Genomic DNA, 17,643 nt, shown 5'->3' with positions numbered 1-17,643 from the left:
GTGGGGATAGCAGTTGTGGTTGTAAATTCTGTAGTAGGAGAGGTTGTTAATGTTGTAGTTTCTGGAGTTGCAGTGGAAGTTGTGGGGATAGCAGTTGTGGTTGTAAATTCTATAGTAGGAGAGGTTGTAAATGTAGTTTCTGGAGTTGTAGTGGAAGTTGTGGGGATAGCAGTCGTGGTTGTAAATTCTGTAGTAGGAGAGGTTGTTAATGTTGTAGTTTCTGGAGTTGCAGTGGAAGTTGTGGGGATAGCAGTCGTGGTTGTAAATTCTGTAGTAGGAGAGGTTGTTAATGTTGTAGTTTCTGGAGTTGTAGTGGAAGTTGTGGGGATAGCAGTCGTGGTTGTAAATTCTGTAGTAGGAGAGGTTGTTAATGTTGTAGTTTCTGGAGTTGTAGTGGAAGTTGTGGGGATAGTAGTCGTGGTTGTAAATTCTGTAGTAGGAGAGGTTGTTAATGTTGTAGTTTCTGGAGTTGTAGTGGAAGTTGTGGGGATAGTAGTCATGGTTGTAAATTCTGTAGTAGGAGAGGTTGTAAATGTAGTTTCTGGAGTTGTAGTGGAAGTTGTGGGGATAGCAGTCATGGTTGTAAATTCTGTAGTAGAAGCAGCGGTTGTGAATGTAGTTTCTGGAGTTGTAGTGGAAGTTGTGGGGATAGCAGTCGTGGTTGTAAATTCTGTAGTAGGAGAGGTTGTAAATGTAGTTTCTGGAGTTGTAGTGGAAGTTGTGGGGATAGCAGTCGTGGTTGTAAATTCTGTAGTAGAAGCAGTGGTTGTGAATGTTGTAGTTTCTGGAGTTGTAGTGGAAGTTGTGGGGATAGTAATTGTGGTTGAAAATTCAGTAGTAGAAGAAGTTGCTGAAACAGTTGTGCCTGAAGCTGTAGTTTCTGCAGTAGTAGTCAAGCAATCAGTTTCACAGCAATAAACTTTGATTTGATAATTATAACACATTTGCAGTATTCCTGACTGATCTTCATTTCTGCAGACAAAACCAAATGATACGTTGCACTGAACAGTTTGACCAATTTCATTTATAGCTTTCTCAGGGAATTTCTCTGCCCTGCATTTTATATCTTCAGGTTTCTGGCATATACCTTTCCCTGCAGCCCTAATGACGTCATATGTTTCAAAATCCCCGTTATTATCCAATGTGGGAAAATTCACATCATACCAGTCAGTCCATCTGCATGTGGATTTACAAGTAGTTTGGCTTGTTATTTCTGTTGTAGGAGATGTAGATCTGCCAGTTGTTCCAGTGGATGAAGTAGTGGTCTCTGGGGTTGTTGTTAAGATGCCAGTTGTTGCTGTAAGTGTACTTCTGGTCGGAACCATAGTAGACAGTGTGGAAGTTGGTGTTGTAATGCTTGTAGAAGTTAGAGATGCTGTAGTAAATTTGGGTGTGGATGCAGTAGAATAACATGGTACGAAGCTACAACATAGGATTTTGATTTGATAATTATGGCAGTTCATTGGATGCTGGTCCTTGTTGTAACACAGTAATCCCACTCTTTCACTGCATTCTACTTTTTGGCCTAGTTCATTCAATGTAGTATTGGGGAACTTCTCTGCTCTGCATTCAACAGCCTCTGGAGCCTTGCAGACTGCATAACCTTCAGCTCTTAGATGATCAAAAGTCTCAAAATCTCCATCATCAATTCCAGATCCAGGTTGATTCCCATCATACCATTGTGACCAATGGCATTCTTTTTGAACGCAAACTGTTGGCGTTGAAGACACTGTGGAGTAGGGAATTAAATGACTAAGTTAGCATAATCTGGGTTTCCAATGAATAATTCATTTTTATACATGCTGAACAGGTAAGTTACATGCCACCTCTAAAAAGAAAGCTTATGTAGATGTGATTCTACCCATGTATAGACAGGAAAAAAACTTGCATTCCCAAGCCAGCCATTCCTCAGCTAAGGATGGGACCCTTACAACATTACTTAGGAATTCACTAGCTTCACCTAAGCAATTTAGACTGGAGTTATTGATTGGACTTCTCTGGAATGTGTAGTCTGATGATCAGGTTGAATGAGACAGCCTTGTTGGTTCATTATGTTCTATTTCAAGGCAGTTTGGGGAAGTAAAATCAAGAACACTCACTCACTTGAAGAGGTGAAAAGGAAGGGCAATGCTTGGATGCTCAGACCTAAACATCTCAGAAATCTTATCTGAGGAAAAGACTGTGGCCAGTAATCACTCAAGATGGAAGAGTTATGGATGCCTTTTGCAATCAACCTTTGTAACAATAAGCATCACAGCTATGAATTAAAAGTTTCCTCGGGAAGGTCTAGAAGTTAGACAAGGAGAGAAGGAGAATCTGCAGTACAAAGCTCTCCCTTCTCCTCCTCCTCATCTGCTTGATCAATGAGAAACACACAAGAGGGGCCTCAGTCTACTGGACCTTGTATTCAACTCTATTCTGCTTACTGTGACTAGCTCCTCATATCAGACCAAAATGCTTTCAGTCTGCAAAGAACGTTTACTGATTCTATCACATAATTTAAACTGCAGAGACACTGGTGATATTTTATGCTGCTACTTTTCAAGCATGATCAGTAGCATGACAAAGCCTGGTGTCTCTGCCTGGCATCTCAGGATAGAGCCATCTCTTCCTGTAATACATTAAACTTGTTTGCATTCATTTGCACTGGCTCGGAAGATACTCTTGGTTAAGAAGGCTCCTAGGAAACTAAGCAAGGATGCAGGATGGGACCTTGATTCCATGTGTCCTCTCCATTCTAATGTGCACTTAAGTTGTACAAAAGCTAGAGAGGAAGCTGAAGTTCATGAGTGCTGAAGGAAGTTGCTAAGCTCGAACAAGATTTTGAGAAGCAATGAATTGTTCTATGGTGGTTAGTTTAGGGCTCTTTCATAGGATAGCAGAAGCCACTGCCACTCCTTATGCTGCAGAAGCAAGAAGGGTCAACCCCACTGGTGCAATATGGGGAAAAGAATCCCCCAGGCAGCGGTTCCTTATGATAGCAGATCTAGTATCTTCTGAATGGAGCTCCACTTCCACACCAGGTTTACCAGTATGCTGACCAAAAGTGCTACCGCCGTCTTGGAGCCCTTTAGTTATTTTCAGAAATGACTTCAGAGGTTCCCATTTAATCAGGTTCCCCTACCACTAGAACATCTTTGGGATTCACCCCTCTTGTTTCTCTGCTTTACTACAGAGCCCTGTGTGAACACATCAGAAAAGCCACGTTGGATCAGACCAAAGGGCCATCTAGTCCAGCGCTCCCTACACCAGTCTAGAATGAAAACGTGTTAATGGTTGTTCCCTCTGATGAGATATCCTTGATAATATCCTTGGGATTCCACAGGGGAGGCTAGGAATCACAAACAATATTCTTAGCCCACGCATCAACCTGGAATTCCCAAGATTTCTTCAGAACTACGGTTGTTAAAAGGGCATTCAGTTAATAACAGTTTGTTAATGTAGATATACCCCTGAATAAGAAGCAGTATAAACCTGTGCATGCTACACATGCATTAGAAATCTACCAACAAAGGCAAATGGCAGTTTTAAAAATTCCGCCCCAAAAAAATTGACATTATGTTCCTGGTTTGTCAATTCCATTTTTTAGGAAAGACATAGAATCATAGAGTCATTAGAGGCTGTACCTGCTGTAGTGGTTGCTGATGAAGTGGTAGTAAATTTAAATACAGTAGAAGTTCTGGTAGCAGGGGTTGTGGTTGTTTGGCATGGGAAGATATTTCTCTCTATTGTTCCATTGCGACTACAGATTGCAACAATGCAGCCTCCAATGCCATCTGTTGTGTTGTAGATGCTGTCTCCAGGTTTGAATATCCTGCCTTCATAGGTACAGTAGCACTCTGTCATTCAAAAGAGAATGTCAGTATTAAGCACCTCAAATGTAAAAGGCTGTTCTAAATAATCGCAATGCATACAAAAACCTGCATTCTCAGCCTACCATTCTCTTCATAGACACAGTCCTTTCTGCTGTCCATTGAGCAATGGCTGGATGGGGAAAAGAAAGAAGAACATAAGCTTAAAGGTGGTTTAAACTTTTTTTACAAAGCACAGGAGGTCGCAATAACTCTTCTTATAAAGTAGCAGTATACTAAATAATAATGTTATTTGTTGTTATGCACTGCCTAGAGGTGTCCGACTTAGGGCAATCCTGTGAATAAAAGCCCTCCAAAATGTTCTGTCCATGATATCCTTGCTTAGCTATTCTAAATTAGAGGCTGTGGCTTCCTTTACAGAGATAATCCACTTTGAGTTCTTAAGGAAAAAGCAGGATGTGAATCAAACAAACAAACAAACTCTTATTGGTCTTTCTTTTCTTCTTCTACCTTCTACTGTGCTTAGCAAATGGTGGGAATATGTTGGGAACATAGACTAGCATTTGTTATTTATGATAGCATTATAGCATTATCTGATACATGTTGGTTCAGAAGAAAATCCCATTGCATTCGGTAGGACTTAGACCCAGGTGAGTGTGTGCAGGAGCATATCTTGCCTGGATAGAAGTTCCACTGAAATAAATGGATAATATTTCAAAGTGAGGAGAATGAAAATTTAAGCATTATTCTATGGGAAACATTCAATGATAAAAACTATTCTTTTGTGAAAAACAGAAATTCCTACTTGCCACACATTTGGTACTGGGCTCTAGTGTAGAAGGGGGCCCTGATCCTTTCCCTCACCCCTGTGAAATGGGAAGTGGGAAATATGTAAGCTTACAATTTTGAATTCACAAGTTTCTGTTACAGTTAATAGCAACTCTAAGGAAATGGTGTTGACTGGGGTTCAGGGGGAAAAATATCACATCCTTTTCCCACTGTGCCACAATCCTAAACCAATAGCTTTTGCAAAGAGAAATCTCCTGGGAGCTCTAAACATGAAGCCTCAGTCCATGTAATGTGTAGTTTGGCTCTAACTCGGGGGTTTCAACAGGTTTACTGCAGGGACTGACAGAACTCTACAGAGAGGGGCCAGGTATCAGGGAGGATGGGAGGAAGGAGGAGGAGGCTGGGAACTCCAAGGAAAGAAAGTGGTGGGAAGGAGTTGAGGTGCATGTACACTAATGCTAGAGCATGGGTAATAAGCAGGAAGAGCTTGAAGCTCTCCTGGGAATAGGAGGGTATGACCTGGTGGGAATCACAGAAACTTGGTGGGATGAAAGGCAAGATTGGAATGTGAACATAGAGGGGTATCATCTTTTTAGAAAGGACAGGAAGGGAAAGAGGGGTGGCGGCGTGGCTTTATGCATCAGGGAAGGGATAGGATGCAGTGAGATAGAATGCAGCACAGATGGGGATTCGGCAGAGGAAGTCTGGGTGAAACTTAGGAGTTTTGACAGGGAAAGGGACCTGACAGTGGGGGTATGTTATCGCCCTCCAGGTCAACTTGAGACCCTGGATGATGTCCTGACAGGCCAGTTTCTAAGGATATCTTGGGGAAGAGACACAGTAATTATGGGAGATTTCAATCTCCTGGATATTAGTTGGGAGACTCACTCGGCGGCGACAGCCAGGTCACGTCGCTTCCTAGAGGCTAGAGAGGGAGGGTTTTTCACACAGAGGGTCCGAGAGGTGACGAGGGGGGAAACATCCTTGACTTGGTCTTGACCAATAGAGAGGAGCTGATAGATGAAGTACAGATTAGGGGAGCTCTGGATGCGAGTGATCACTCCATCCTTTGCTTTGAGATCAGGGGACTGGGAATATGCAGCAGGTCAAGCACTAGAAGCTGGGACTTCAAATATAAGAAAGATGAGATCATGAAAAGAATAGCACAGAAAGTTATCATATCCCATGGATATGAGCAACTAAGTAGCTGAGTGAGGATCAAGAGCAACAGGTGCAATCATTTTGCTAAAGCCTTGAGCAAATGTTCTTCTTACTACAGGAGAAATACAAATGGAGGTGAGTGAGCTAGGATTGGATGGGAAGAAGACTTGTCCCATAGTACAGTATAGTGTAAAAGACCATGAAATTAATTTTAAGAACATTTCAAAATCTTGCCTTCTATTTCATAATTACTTAATTATGGAACAGAATGTTTTCTCACACACTTTAAAAATGCATGCTTCTAGCATTTTTACAGACAAGCATTACCATAATTGACAGTTCCTTTCTGAAGGCATTTTTTCTCCTGGCTTATAATGGTTTCCTTTGTCATCAAAGCAGCCACACTTTTCGATAGGGACACACTCCATGTCATCTTCATTAAAGTAGGGCTTATTGGCTGGACACTTTGGATAGCAGCCTGTGGTAAGATAGAGAGCTTGTCCTAAGTAATGATACTTGAAATATTATAGTACTTTGTACAAATAGCAGAATTTAAACTGATTTCTTGTAGACTGTCATCTATTGCACATGAGATTTTCAGTAACAGCCCTTTGCAGATCAAATAGAAGGCCCATGGCCCTTGTTACCTTCCAAGCCTTGTAACTCATGTGAGCAATTTCCATATGGATTTCTGCAAGTTGTCATGCAAGAAGAGCCACAAGGCTGGTAGTGCCATTCACATTCCCCTTCGGGATTGTAGTAGTCACAGAACAGAGCTGGAAGAAGGAAAGAGAAAATGTAGTTGCAAGCAAATTGAACTTTTTTTTTTTTTAAATACCAGTTGCTACATTTCATTCCCTGGTATATCAGTGCCTGCCCTTTCTCATCTCTGCACTCCTAGATGTGATAAGAAATACCTGGCTTTTATTCCTCATTTGATGTCATGCTCCAACTAAAACTGCAATCTGGGAAACACTCCATTGAACTCATTGTAGCTTAGCTTGGAGTAGGCTGTCCAGGATCATGCCACAAGGTTAGACTTAATCCCTCTTATGAAATCAGTGGATGTCATTTCAAAGCCCACTTGTATATGTCTGAAAATTATCTTGCATTCAATTCTACAGTGGGCAGTCTGGCAAGATTACAGATCTTGCCAAGATGACCAAGGGAATTTAAAAAAAATTCTGAATTTGTGGAGAGGAAAGAAGAATGAAGAATGAAAAACATATTACCCAATTTTAAAAGGTTCAAATCATGTTTAAAGGTCCAATCTTAACATTGATTTTGGTAATACTGAAGAAGACATTATGATGTTACTTTCACCTATCATTATATAGCTGGGACATTTCCTTCTGAATATGCCAGCATATGGTGTGGTCCACATTGTTTGGAAAGCAGCAAATGTGTGGACTCTTGTGATAACATCATCCAAAGCTGCTTCAGTAGCATGAGAACACTGAGATACTTCTAATGCTGGCATTTTGCCATTCCCAGGGAACAGATATTGGTGTTGGGAAAAAAATCCTGTTGTTTGTCCCTCTAGAGTGACCTCTAGAGTTCAGATTAGAAATGCACAATTTTATTGTTATTAGTTTCATATCACAGATTGTGGTCAAACTGGAAGACACTAAAAAAATGTCCCTTCATTTTTATGATCTAGTTCCCTCAGTATTACTATCCCCTCGTGTGCTTTCACACAGCTACTTGGGAATTATACTGTAAGGACAAGGACAGGGCAACATTATTTGGGTAGTTAATCACACACCCCACTGCCACTGACAACCAGGGTGTTTAGCTTGGCCTGAAGGATCAAACATGTCCTGATAGCTGTATGCTACCAGTACGAGAGATGTTATGCCTATGTATACCAGTTGCTGGGGAACATAAGCACAGTACTGTTATTGCACTCATGTCCTGCTTGTGGGTTTTCTCACAGGCAGACTGAAAGGACCCTTGGTTTGATCCAGCAGAGCTTTTCTTACGTCCTTATGGCAATCATTTATTTCTTCTGCTGTTCTAGACAAGTGAATTTACTTAACGAATAAAGACACACATGATATGAGTATGTCTGAAACCACAGTGGACCAAAGAGACTAGAAAAGAGTGCTCCCAAACATGTTTCGAAACATTCATAGCAAATTGTTGATTCAGAATTTCTTTTCCAGTTTCCAAATTCTCCAGTACCTAATCCTGGCATGGATTTCTGCAATTCCCTGCATTTGAGTGTATAAAGGTAACCCTGTTTGTGTGTCCTACCCTAAAGACAGGTGAAGGGAAGGAGCTAGGTCATTCTTCTTTTAATGACAGAAGATATGCTTTAGGGTATAAATGCCAGGTGCATAGATGCAAAATCTATACAGAGGTTAAAAATACTTCAGAGTTAATTGTGATTAGGTTGCAAGTATTGAATGTGTATATTGTGAGCAAGTAAGATGTGTACAATGAATGCATCATGAGTGAGCCTCATTGATGCTCTTAGTTCAGATATTGTCAAAGCAGTGTGAGCTGGAGACATGGGGTGGAGGAATCACAGGAGTCTTTGAATTTAGCAGTGGCCCTGAGATTTAGCATGTTTTTAAAAGTTTCAGGTCTTCCTATGCTGAGGTGTATTCAAAGTGTCCATCCTATGAAAGTAACAAGGCAAAGTGCAGTGGTTTCACTGACTATAAGAGTACCTCTGATGTGGTCCTCAGAACTGAACAAAATGGAAATATGGAAATGTTATCTTGCTTTCCAGACGTTAAAAAAGCCCTTGAAAATATATGGGTCATACTCACGACAGATAGATGGAGTTCTCCAAGAAATGCAAACGCCAGCCTCATTGCATGCCTGAGCATAAGCAGCTACAGCTGTGCAGAAACATTCACAGTCTCCCCCAGTATCACAAGCACAGGCATCGGATACGCAGGCTTCATAATATTTAGTTGGTTCAACCTGTTGGAAAAACAATACATCCAGCTTAATTTATGTTTCAGTCTTAGTGGGCCATTCAGAGAAGAAGTGGAGTCAGGAAGGAATTTGTCAATGAAGTAGAGAGGACATGGCATGCATGCACCAAGAAACACATGCAGCACCCTTCACATAATGTATGAGGTGAGCCCTATCAGATTTTACTGTGTTTGGGGAGCCTAAGCAACTAGGGGCTACTTGTGATTTTCTTTAATGGAAATTAAAGGCCAAACTGGTTTCAGTGAGATGAAAAATCATCGTCATCACTCCTTCAGCAGGGCACTGGATACCAGAAGCCTGCAAATTGCAAGGCCCATCTAACCTGCAGGACTGCTTCCTTCCAAAAACATTAATGCATTTTTGTCATTAAGATTGCATTCCTATATGCACTTATTCATTGAATTCATAGCAACTTACTTCTGAGTAGTCAAACATAGAATTGGTCTGCAAAGATCATATGGACTCTGGTTAAAAGCCATAAAACATACTAAGGAGACTTACCTTGTGTTTGGGAAGCCTTTAGATAGATAGATAGATAGATAGATAGATAGATAGATAGATAGATAGATAAGGGCTACCATCAAAGCTTTATAACAAAGCTGGTGGCATATGAAATGGAGTGCCCAGATATATGTGATATAATTACTAATATTCAATTATTCTTTGTGCCGTCGATTCTGAAGATTAATGGAATGACATGGACAATCAGAATGGCTGCTGCCAAGGCCCCCAAATGACCTTGTGGAAGGAAGCATCCATTCCATATGCCACCAGGATTCACTCTAGGTACATTGCAGTGGAAGGTGTTCCAACCTATGAAAAAGTGAAAGTCAGCACCTTATGTTCTTCCTGCCATGCCAAGTGTGCCAGAGAACAAGCATCACCCATAAATGTAGCTTTGGTAGTAAGAGAAATCCAGTTATGAGAACTACAAAGGCCTGGAATTGATTCTGAAGCTGCTTCTGGAGTATCTGCCAGATTCTTCCAACAGCAAAGTGCCAATGTCTGTTTTTTGCAGTGGTTGTTGCATCTTGACTGGAGCACTTAAATAGTTAAATTGCATGAAGTCACACGATCAGGGCTACTAAAAATGTCCCATATATTAATCTGAAGAGAATTCTGTCCTTACCTGAGGGTGACAGAATGCGAATGTTTTGCTGTTAATGATACTACACTGCTTTTGGGCCCAAGAACTCCTGTATGGGTTTGCAACACAAGGATTCTTGCTGCTGTGGACATCTGGGCAAGTTGGTGATGCCTTCCAGCTGTTACCAAATTCGAGCACATCTCCTACTTCAGATTGGCTCCGAGTAGTGAAGTCATTCATGTCATTGCCATCATAGTTTCCACAGAGGCCACATAACTGGCCCTGCATGGATACAGACACAAAATTATGAGAAACAGATGAATTATTCCTCTTCTGATATTAGAAAAACTGAGTTTTCAAAACTGAACATTAGTTTGGTTGTTTGTAGGTGCTGTCATACTCTGCGAGTTTGTGAATCCTCCCAATCACATGAGGAATTTTTTAATTAATATCTGTGGAGGAAGCTTATCAGTGTATCATTCTTTCATATGCCTGGATTTGCTGTCTTCTTTGAAGTGAACAGAGAAGAGTGATACATGCTCTACACAAGTAGAGCTCTGAATCAACAAAAGTGTCTAAACAGGGATTCATAAACTAATAGCTTTTAGGCTTCAACAAAATCAATTACTTTTTATTTACACAAAAACAGCACCCCTCCCCCGCCTTTTTAGCAATGAAATGGATATGATATTTTTTCTCAGGATTATATATTTTTCTTGAAAACTACTGAAGTTCCATAAGGCAATTTTATTATATGTTTGCATATTCTATGCTTTGAGCAATGTTCTATGAAATATCAGCCTACCTTAAATTCTGAATTCACTTTGATAAAGATACTGGTTTTCTTGTCCCACATCAAGACAAATCCACTTGTGTCAATCACCATGTAGATGCCCATGTATCGGATCCTAAATGGCACTTCTCCTCTACCAGGGAGTCTCTGTATGACTTCAAATTTTTCATCTGTAAGTATTAGCTCATACTTCTGAAAAGAAGAAAAACAACCGAATAGGTATCAGTGTTATTAGATAAACTGGAATTTTTCAACAGAGGTTTCTCACCATCAGCAAGCTTTATTGTGAATGGATGAAACATTTCAAAATATGATGCTGTGTGTCTTTGTAGATCTTATTCTTAAGATCTGCAAAGATCTATAGGAACTTCTTTCTTGAAGATAGTAGCAGGGTTTCAAATGGCTGCTTCAGGCAAGCTGAACATACGACTTTACTTCTTTGAAGAACAGATCCCTATGCCATGGCACAAACCATTTCTGAATTCTTACTAGATTCAAAAATAGTTTGCCATGCAAACAGGAGGTGTCTAACCAAGATGAAAGCCCCACTGAGCTTATGGAGTTTATCGGAAACCTCTCTGGTCCTTGACTAGAGCGGGTAGTGACCACCCAGCTGCAGGTACTCTTGGATGAGACTGATTGTCTGGATCCATTTTAGTCAGGGGTCAGGCCATGTTTTGGCAGAGGAACAGATTTGGTCACTCTGCATGATGGCCTGTGTTGGAAGAGAAACACAGGGAGTGTGACCCTGCTCCTGTATCCCACTGGGCTTTCAGTACCATTACCCATAGTTGTCTTTTGGGGCAGGGTGAGGGAGGAGATCAATTCAAGGTACTGGTTTTAACTTTGGACCACAATACCTGATACAATGTCAGATTGAGTACCAAATTAAGACACTCCTCTTTGCTGAGGCATCTACCAAATAGCACATGGGAGTGTGGGGCTATTGCCAGCAGAGCTAGTAGTGTGGGCAGATTTCAATTGTTGGAAAAAAGTAGTGTACTTTTATGATGTTTTCCTTGTTGCTTTATTTTATTTTATATTGTATTTTATTATGTTTACTCACTGTTGTGCAGTGCCCAGAGACCTTCAGCTATTGGGCAGTCTTGACAAAATAAAATAATAAAATAAAATAAAATATAAATTGCTAGAGCTGTGTGCAAATAGCCCCTCCAGATTCTCCACTCTTTTGCAGGCAGAGAAACTGGGAGGAAAAATTCTCCATTGATTTTTCAGGGATGGAAATCCCCATTGCTGATGGCAGCAGCACAGCTTCTTCCTTTCCCCGTAGGTTTTTTGTTAGCGTGTTTGCTGCTGCTTGTGTTGGCACTAAGAACTGGGCTGATAGCTTGCTCAGCCTTCTATATTATTATTATTATTATTATTATTATTATTATTATTATTATTATAACATTTCTATGCCGCCCCTTGCCGAAACCTCGGGGCGGCTTACAACATGATAAAATACATTGAAATACAATAGTACATAATAAATTACTATTAAATATAAAAATACAAAAAATACATTGATTTACAAATACAAAATTAAAATTATCAGTATAAAATAAAAATATAGGAGGAGAAAGAGAAGGAAGAAGAAGTTGCCCAGGCCAGATCAAAGAAGAAGTTGCCCAGGCCACATCCTCCAGACTGCCCCAGATCTAACATCACTCTTGGTCACTGTAGGGTAGCAAACAAATTCATGCCTGCTGTGAACACAAAAATTCTGCAAAATTGCCTTTTTTTAGGGGAAAGAAAGAAAAAAACAAAAACAAAGCTTTTCTCAGAAAAAAAATGTCTGAGAAATTTCTCTGAATATCCCAGTTTACTAGTGAAGTGCAAAGAAACTTTGTGAGGTTGTACTTGAGACCCATCTATGTATGCATTTTACATACTGCGTTGCCTTTTAACCTAGCTAGTTTGTGCTCCATGTCAAGATTTCCCTGTATTGTAGAATGGAATTCCTTATTTTGCCTGAGGCCACAGGTTATATTGTAAATGCACACTCAATGAAGCTACTTACTCCCATGAAAACTTTAATGGCTTTTGAGCAGGTGGTTCCAGTAGTGCCACAGGGGACGTTCTCTGTAATAATTCTGAATGTTCCTGTGTTTGTACTGTTCTTGCTACAGTGGTCCTGCAATGAAGAACATGGCTTTGTGTTTGTGGACACAATCAAGACCAAAGACTTTTAGTTACACAAAATGGGTGGTTGGGAAAATGTTTCACACCTGGACCAAAGTATATTCACATTCTCCACTGAAGCTGTAGCGCTTGCCGTCAAAAGTGATGTAATGGCTGTCTCCATAAACTGCGCAAGTTGCCATGCAAGGCTCTTTGGAACACTCCCACTTTCTGTTCTTACACGTACTAGACAGACAGAAACATACTTGAATTTACTACATCTTTTTGCTACAGAGAGAGAAGGGTTTGGTGCTTTTAGTTCAGCTTGTAACAGGTCGTCAGCTTTTACATACCAAGTGTTACATTTCACCTTGATGGTTTCCCCTGGACTGTATGTGGCTTCATTGTGAATGCATGGACATTTGTCAGAAGTTACACATCCACCTTTGCCATCAGATATCAGATCATCAGGACACACGCAACCAGAAACACACTCTGTGCTGTACTGTAATGAAAAGGGACAAGCAAAAAAGATGGTGAATCCGCAGGATACCAGACAGCTTGCTAAGATACTGAACAAAGTTCAATCAAATTCAAATTTACCATCATTCTCCACTGGTGAGCCAACCCATCCTAACATTCTTCTTCATGCACAAGTGCATCAAGGATATTGTTTTCAGGGCAGTTTTGGTATAGAGAACCCTGTTTGAGAATATGCCAAGAAACCACTAGACTGTGACATGGCACATTCAAAATTATTTTACGAAGAAGGAATGTCAGAGCGTCATGGCATAAGTTGACTCAGGTGGTTTACCATGTGAAGACCCTTGACCTGCCCCTCCTCATCTCTACCCCAAAACTTCTGACAAGCTGTTCATCTGGTTTGTGGTCAACACTCGTGAAACACATCTTATTATCAAGCAGTTTGAGTTCTAATTTGTAGCATCTGCCCATAGTGAGAGAAGGGGCCTGTTGTTTCATAGACTGAGGGATCCCTCAAGGGTATGCAGTGATTCCTGCCATTCCTGTTCATATGTCTGATAGCTGAACAGCCTGTGCAGTTAAGACCTGCTTTCAATGCATAGCAGTGTGATAGCACAAGTGGGAGGGTGCTATCACACTCACATCCTGCTTGTGGACCTTTTCTTGGCAACTGTGCAGAGAATATTGGACTAGACAGGCCTTTGATCCAACATGGCTCCTTTACACTCATGGAGAGCCAGTGCAGTGTAGTGGTTAAGAGCGCAGGACTGGGACTTAGGCAATCTAGTCCCCACCCAGCCATGATGCTCACTGGGTGACTTTGGGGCAGTCACAGACTCTCAGTCCAACCTACCTCACAGGGTGGTTGTGGGGATAAGCTTGAAAGTAGCAAGAGGAGAAAGATGTAAGCCACTCTGAGCATGATGTAAGAAAAAAGCAGGATATAAATCTAACAAACAAGTTCACTTACACATCCCATGTCAAGTGTCTGACAGCTCTTCTGACATTCAGATCCGGTTGCACCTACTGTTGCATTGGCACAATCAAAGTATACCATGGGGGCTTTGCACACTGAGAAAAAGAAAGGCTAGATGAAATTTCAGCTTGAGAGAAGTATTCATTACTGCAGTAGTGATCACACTTTCTGAAAATGAATTAGGACACACTATTATCAACTGCAACACTTATAAGACGTTAAGGAGTGTACACAGTATCCACCTTCATGACACTGAGATGCTCAAGGTAGTCACTGTTCTTTGTCTTAAAAATGTAATGGTTTTAGAAGCTCAGCAGAAATTATTGTTCACAATTATCAGTTCCTTTGGAATCATATTATTCAAGTTTGAAAAACAGCTCCTTGTTGCTATAAGCTGGAGAAGGGGCCTGGGATATTTTCAGCTGAGTTCTGGCATTTTCAAAGAAAGTCCAGTTCAATATTTCTGCCTCAAATTTATATACTTGGTGGAATTACTGGCTTGGATACAGAATCTCCTCCCACAGACAGGCTTCTTCTGTCCATGGCAGGGTTTCTTCTGAAAGACTGATATTTGCAGGCCCCTAATCCTAGGAATAGACAAACTGTCATTTTTTTAGCATCTTTATTTCTGCTTATTTTTTCATTTTTTTCAGCCTGAAGTTTACTTTGTTCTATTTCCATATCAGTTTGCTGATTGCTTTGAAAATCCTCATGCATATCCCCATAATATATTGCATGTTTGTATACTATTTACACGAACATGTACATTTGTGTGTGCATCTACCTCTAATATATGCATCTTTGTGGGCATTTTTTAAATGGAAGAACTGCACCACAAAATTCAAAAGAGTCTGTATATCTACTCTGTATAACTGTATTTTGCTTGGTTATGACTGGGAAAAGGGTGCATCATCATCATCCAGTTTATCTATTTTAACATTACATTTATATTCTGCCCTTTTTCCTCTTGGAAAGGAACCTGAGGCAGCTTTCAATGTTGCCTTCTCCATTTTATCCTTGCAACAACCCTGTAAGATGGGCTAGACTGAGAGTCGGCCCATAGTTAGCCAGTAAACTTCATGGCCATGTGGGAACTATAAGCCCCAGTCCCAGACTAACAAACTAACCACTATACCACAATGGCTGCCCTTAAACTGAGAAAAGAACATCTTTTCCCAATTTCTACTTAGAATCCCTGGGGGAGACCTCTGGAACAGTGTGGATAGTGGTGCCTGGGGCTACGGAGGAAGGGAAATTGTTGAGGTTCATCTTTCTCCTCTCTTCCTCCTGGCCAGAGTATCTTGAGTGGAGCTCCACCCAGGAATGCTCCTGCTGGGCAAAGCTGGAATCAACCCAACCTGTCTTTCTATATTTGCAGTTCAGGGGTGTAGTTTGCATATATAGACTTGTTTCACATGCAGGTTGCTCGCTAAAAGTGTAATTTGAGCTTCGTTTGAAATTGCCAGTTGGCTAACACATTGCAGGGGATAGTATTTTTATTAAACATCAACTTTGACCAGTTGATGTTTAATAAGTGATTAAACATTCAATGACCAGTTAATTGAATAGCCTAACAAAGAAACATTTCATCAGAGTCTGAACAGACACCTGAATCTGAGCTTCAATTGAAAAGCTCAGATTTCAAGCTCAAAATTGAAATGACAAACAGTTGACTATGACAAGCAAGCATCTTCATTTTACCAAGTATGGTACTAAAAATATTGTACACACTTAATTGTGCTACCTTACAATACTATCTTTCCTTCCTTCTGTGTGCACACACAGATGTGCACCCATACAGACTGACACAAGTAAACTTCTGTGGGAGGCGACTTCCAGAGTTCAACTTTAATCAAAAACCTTCATTAGAATCCATTAACACAAGTTGTCACATACTATCTATTTCTTGATTCTCCGTTTTTGAGAATGTTGTTGAGGGCTTTCCTCTCGTGGGGAAACATTTCTTTCCCTTTGCAGCACTGTGTAACCTGATCTTATCTTGTTATTTGAACAAAGACCATGGTGATCTACTATCTGCATTTTTCAGATTTTGCAACAAAAATATTTCGTACTTTGCAGAGTTACCAATCAATTAGTTTCAGACTAAGCTGGCTCCAATCCAGCCCTGCTTGCACATAACTAGTTATGCACTGCATCTGGCTCCAAGTGCTGATGCATGTTTCCACCTGCATTGAAAGATGTAGCCAGCCAGTTCAATGGGCCATGAATGAGTGTTGCACTGTGGATGCACATTCAGATGCATACCTGCTTCAGCCTCAGCTGTGTAAAAGGCAGGTGTCTTGCTTCCATGTGCAGATTCCCTTGCTTAATAGGGACAACCTTCTTCACCATTCAGATAGAGATAAAAGAAGAAGAAATGAGCTAATGGTTCTACCTGGTTGTGGCTTCACTACTCCAATGCACTGTAGCTCTCCTTTTGTGCAAGTGCTGTAAAGAAATAAGCAAGTGTCACACAACAACAACAACAACAAATAATCTGAACTACTTTTAATAAAAGCAGCTATTGTTGTTGTCAACAGTAACAATGCTTAAGTAGGTCAGATTTTCCGGTTCCACTTTACTGCATGTCAACATTTTTCATGGAGAAAAATCCTGTATGTTTGCTCTGGTGATGGGCCACTCTCCTTTTTGACTCCTGCCAATTGATTGCCACTGTAAAAGTCCTATCTAATTTTCACACTCGTACATAGCCTTTCTGGACAGACTTTCTTGGACAATTTTTTCCTGGAACTAATACCTCAAAATATGTTCCTCATAGGTTTTTTTTAAAGAAACAACTTGCAAATGAAACAGCAACCCCCAAACACAAGTGTTCGAGTTTTCCAAACAGAATGTTTTGGCATTTAGATACAATTCTATGGGTGACATTAAATCCCAGCACCAAGGTGCCCCCCCACAACAAGATAATGCCCCCCCCCCGCACTTTATGATTTTTTTGGCGGTAGAGTACGATGTTTCTTTATGACAAGGCATGCAATAATCTCTAAATAGTACATTGTGGTACTTATTTATTATATTTTTATCCCGCCTTTTTTCATCTCACGGAACTCAAGTCAGCTTACATACATTTTCTTTTCCTTTCACTTTCATTCTCCGAAAAAAAACCCTGTGAGGTAGGATGGGCTGGGAGTCTGTGACTGTGCTCCTTGGCTGAGTGGGGTCCAGCAGATCTCATAATTTAATTTGTGCAGCTATTGTAGCTGTTTAAAACTGTTTTTAAACTTGGCTTTTAAATTTTGTAGAGTACTTTTAATGAAAATTTCATTGGCACCTGTGTTTTTATTTTACATTTCTATTTGCCCAAATGTCATTTCTGTTTGCTTCAGATACTGAGCTATATAGCAATAAAATAAGGATCTTCATAATGGGGCCCAGCCTCCTCCCCTCCCCCCGTCATACCACTTCATTTAGACAGACAGTGGCCTTCTTCCATGTGTTGAGTGCACGT

At 40.6% G+C, this 17,643-nt stretch overlaps 1 protein-coding gene across 1 annotated transcript in view; it reads right to left on the bottom strand.

The window, feature by feature from the left end:
• Window positions 1–17,643, bottom strand: part of MUC5AC (mucin 5AC, oligomeric mucus/gel-forming) — a 51,783-nt gene that overhangs the window by 10,980 nt on the left and 23,160 nt on the right. The window contains exons 20-32 of the mRNA XM_044426080.1: window positions 16,570–16,622; window positions 14,169–14,269; window positions 13,069–13,220; window positions 12,823–12,961; window positions 12,615–12,728; window positions 10,604–10,783; window positions 9,841–10,080; window positions 8,540–8,696; window positions 6,410–6,538; window positions 6,090–6,240; window positions 3,938–3,984; window positions 3,627–3,839; window positions 388–1,729 (exon numbers count right to left, since the gene is read on the bottom strand). Of these exons, the coding sequence (XP_044282015.1) occupies window positions 388–1,729; window positions 3,627–3,839; window positions 3,938–3,984; window positions 6,090–6,240; window positions 6,410–6,538; window positions 8,540–8,696; window positions 9,841–10,080; window positions 10,604–10,783; window positions 12,615–12,728; window positions 12,823–12,961; window positions 13,069–13,220; window positions 14,169–14,269; window positions 16,570–16,622 (3,018 nt within the window). The remainder of the gene's footprint in view (window positions 1–387; window positions 1,730–3,626; window positions 3,840–3,937; window positions 3,985–6,089; window positions 6,241–6,409; window positions 6,539–8,539; window positions 8,697–9,840; window positions 10,081–10,603; window positions 10,784–12,614; window positions 12,729–12,822; window positions 12,962–13,068; window positions 13,221–14,168; window positions 14,270–16,569; window positions 16,623–17,643) is intronic.

This window comes from Varanus komodoensis, unplaced genomic scaffold, assembly GCF_004798865.1.
Source record: "Varanus komodoensis strain SLA01 unplaced genomic scaffold, ASM479886v1 scaffold16, whole genome shotgun sequence".
NCBI classification, from domain to species: Eukaryota; Metazoa; Chordata; class Lepidosauria; order Squamata; family Varanidae; genus Varanus; species Varanus komodoensis.
The sequence above is the reverse complement of the archived record's forward strand: the minus strand, read 5'-3'. Positions and strand labels throughout refer to the sequence as shown.